The sequence below is a fragment of the Nanorana parkeri genome, unplaced genomic scaffold (assembly GCF_000935625.1).
Source record: "Nanorana parkeri isolate BGI_ZX_2015 unplaced genomic scaffold, ASM93562v1 scaffold1316, whole genome shotgun sequence".
NCBI lineage: Eukaryota > Metazoa > Chordata > Amphibia > Anura > Dicroglossidae > Nanorana > Nanorana parkeri.
Window position 1 is genome coordinate 167632 of NW_017307584.1, and position 738 is coordinate 168369.

The 738-nt window shown below is 52.4% G+C and overlaps 1 protein-coding gene across 1 annotated transcript in view; it reads right to left on the reverse strand.

Annotated features, from left to right (window-relative positions):
* Positions 1-738, reverse strand: part of SMURF2 (SMAD specific E3 ubiquitin protein ligase 2) — a 26508-nt gene that overhangs the window by 8539 nt on the left and 17231 nt on the right. The window contains exon 9 of the mRNA XM_018569270.1: positions 544-702. Coding sequence (XP_018424772.1) covers positions 544-702 — 159 coding nt within the window. The remainder of the gene's footprint in view (positions 1-543; positions 703-738) is intronic.

Genomic DNA, 738 nt, shown 5'->3' on the forward strand with positions numbered 1-738 from the left:
ATTTATGGGTGGACTCCGCTGGGATGAAGGTTGCGTAGTGACCCCGGATATGGATTCATCGTCGCACTCACACGCCACTTACAAGGGTAGACGTATCCTGGCACATCAGGCGGCAGGGGTATGATCCGCTCTGGAACTAGTTTTGCCTTCAGCTTTGCCCAGGACCATATCAGTCTAAACTTTGCCCCCATCACTACCCACAATGCAATGCAGGTGCCTCAGCAGGTCACTTAGATGGTGCACTGCATTATGGGATATAAAGGGGAAGTGTCTGAGCTCCAGTTTGGTGCCGTTATGGTGCAATCTCTGTAAGAAAGTTGGAGGAAAAGTCCGGGCTGAAGGCTATTACTGTGCGGTTCTAGGGCCTGCTATTGTCTATGGAGTGTTGTCTCAGGACAGGTTCTCTTTATTCTGATACTATACAGAACTGTGCAATGAAGTTGGCACATCGTAAGGAGGATGTACACCGAGATCCAGACAGGAAGCGGCTCTAATTTGTACAGTGACCCCCCCATCCGGGGCGACAATATCAGCAGCACTCACTTTAATACGAGGTGAAGGTTGGCGGACAGCCGGGGGTCGGTGAACTGCGTGGTGCGATTGTTGTGATCTACGAAGTAGACGCGGCCTGTGGCTGTGTTCCGGATCTCCCAGCCCGGCGGGAGCGGGCCCAGCTCCTCACAGTTCACGTTGCTGAGATCCCTGAAACAACAAAACACAGGAAGGAATACGAGAGGG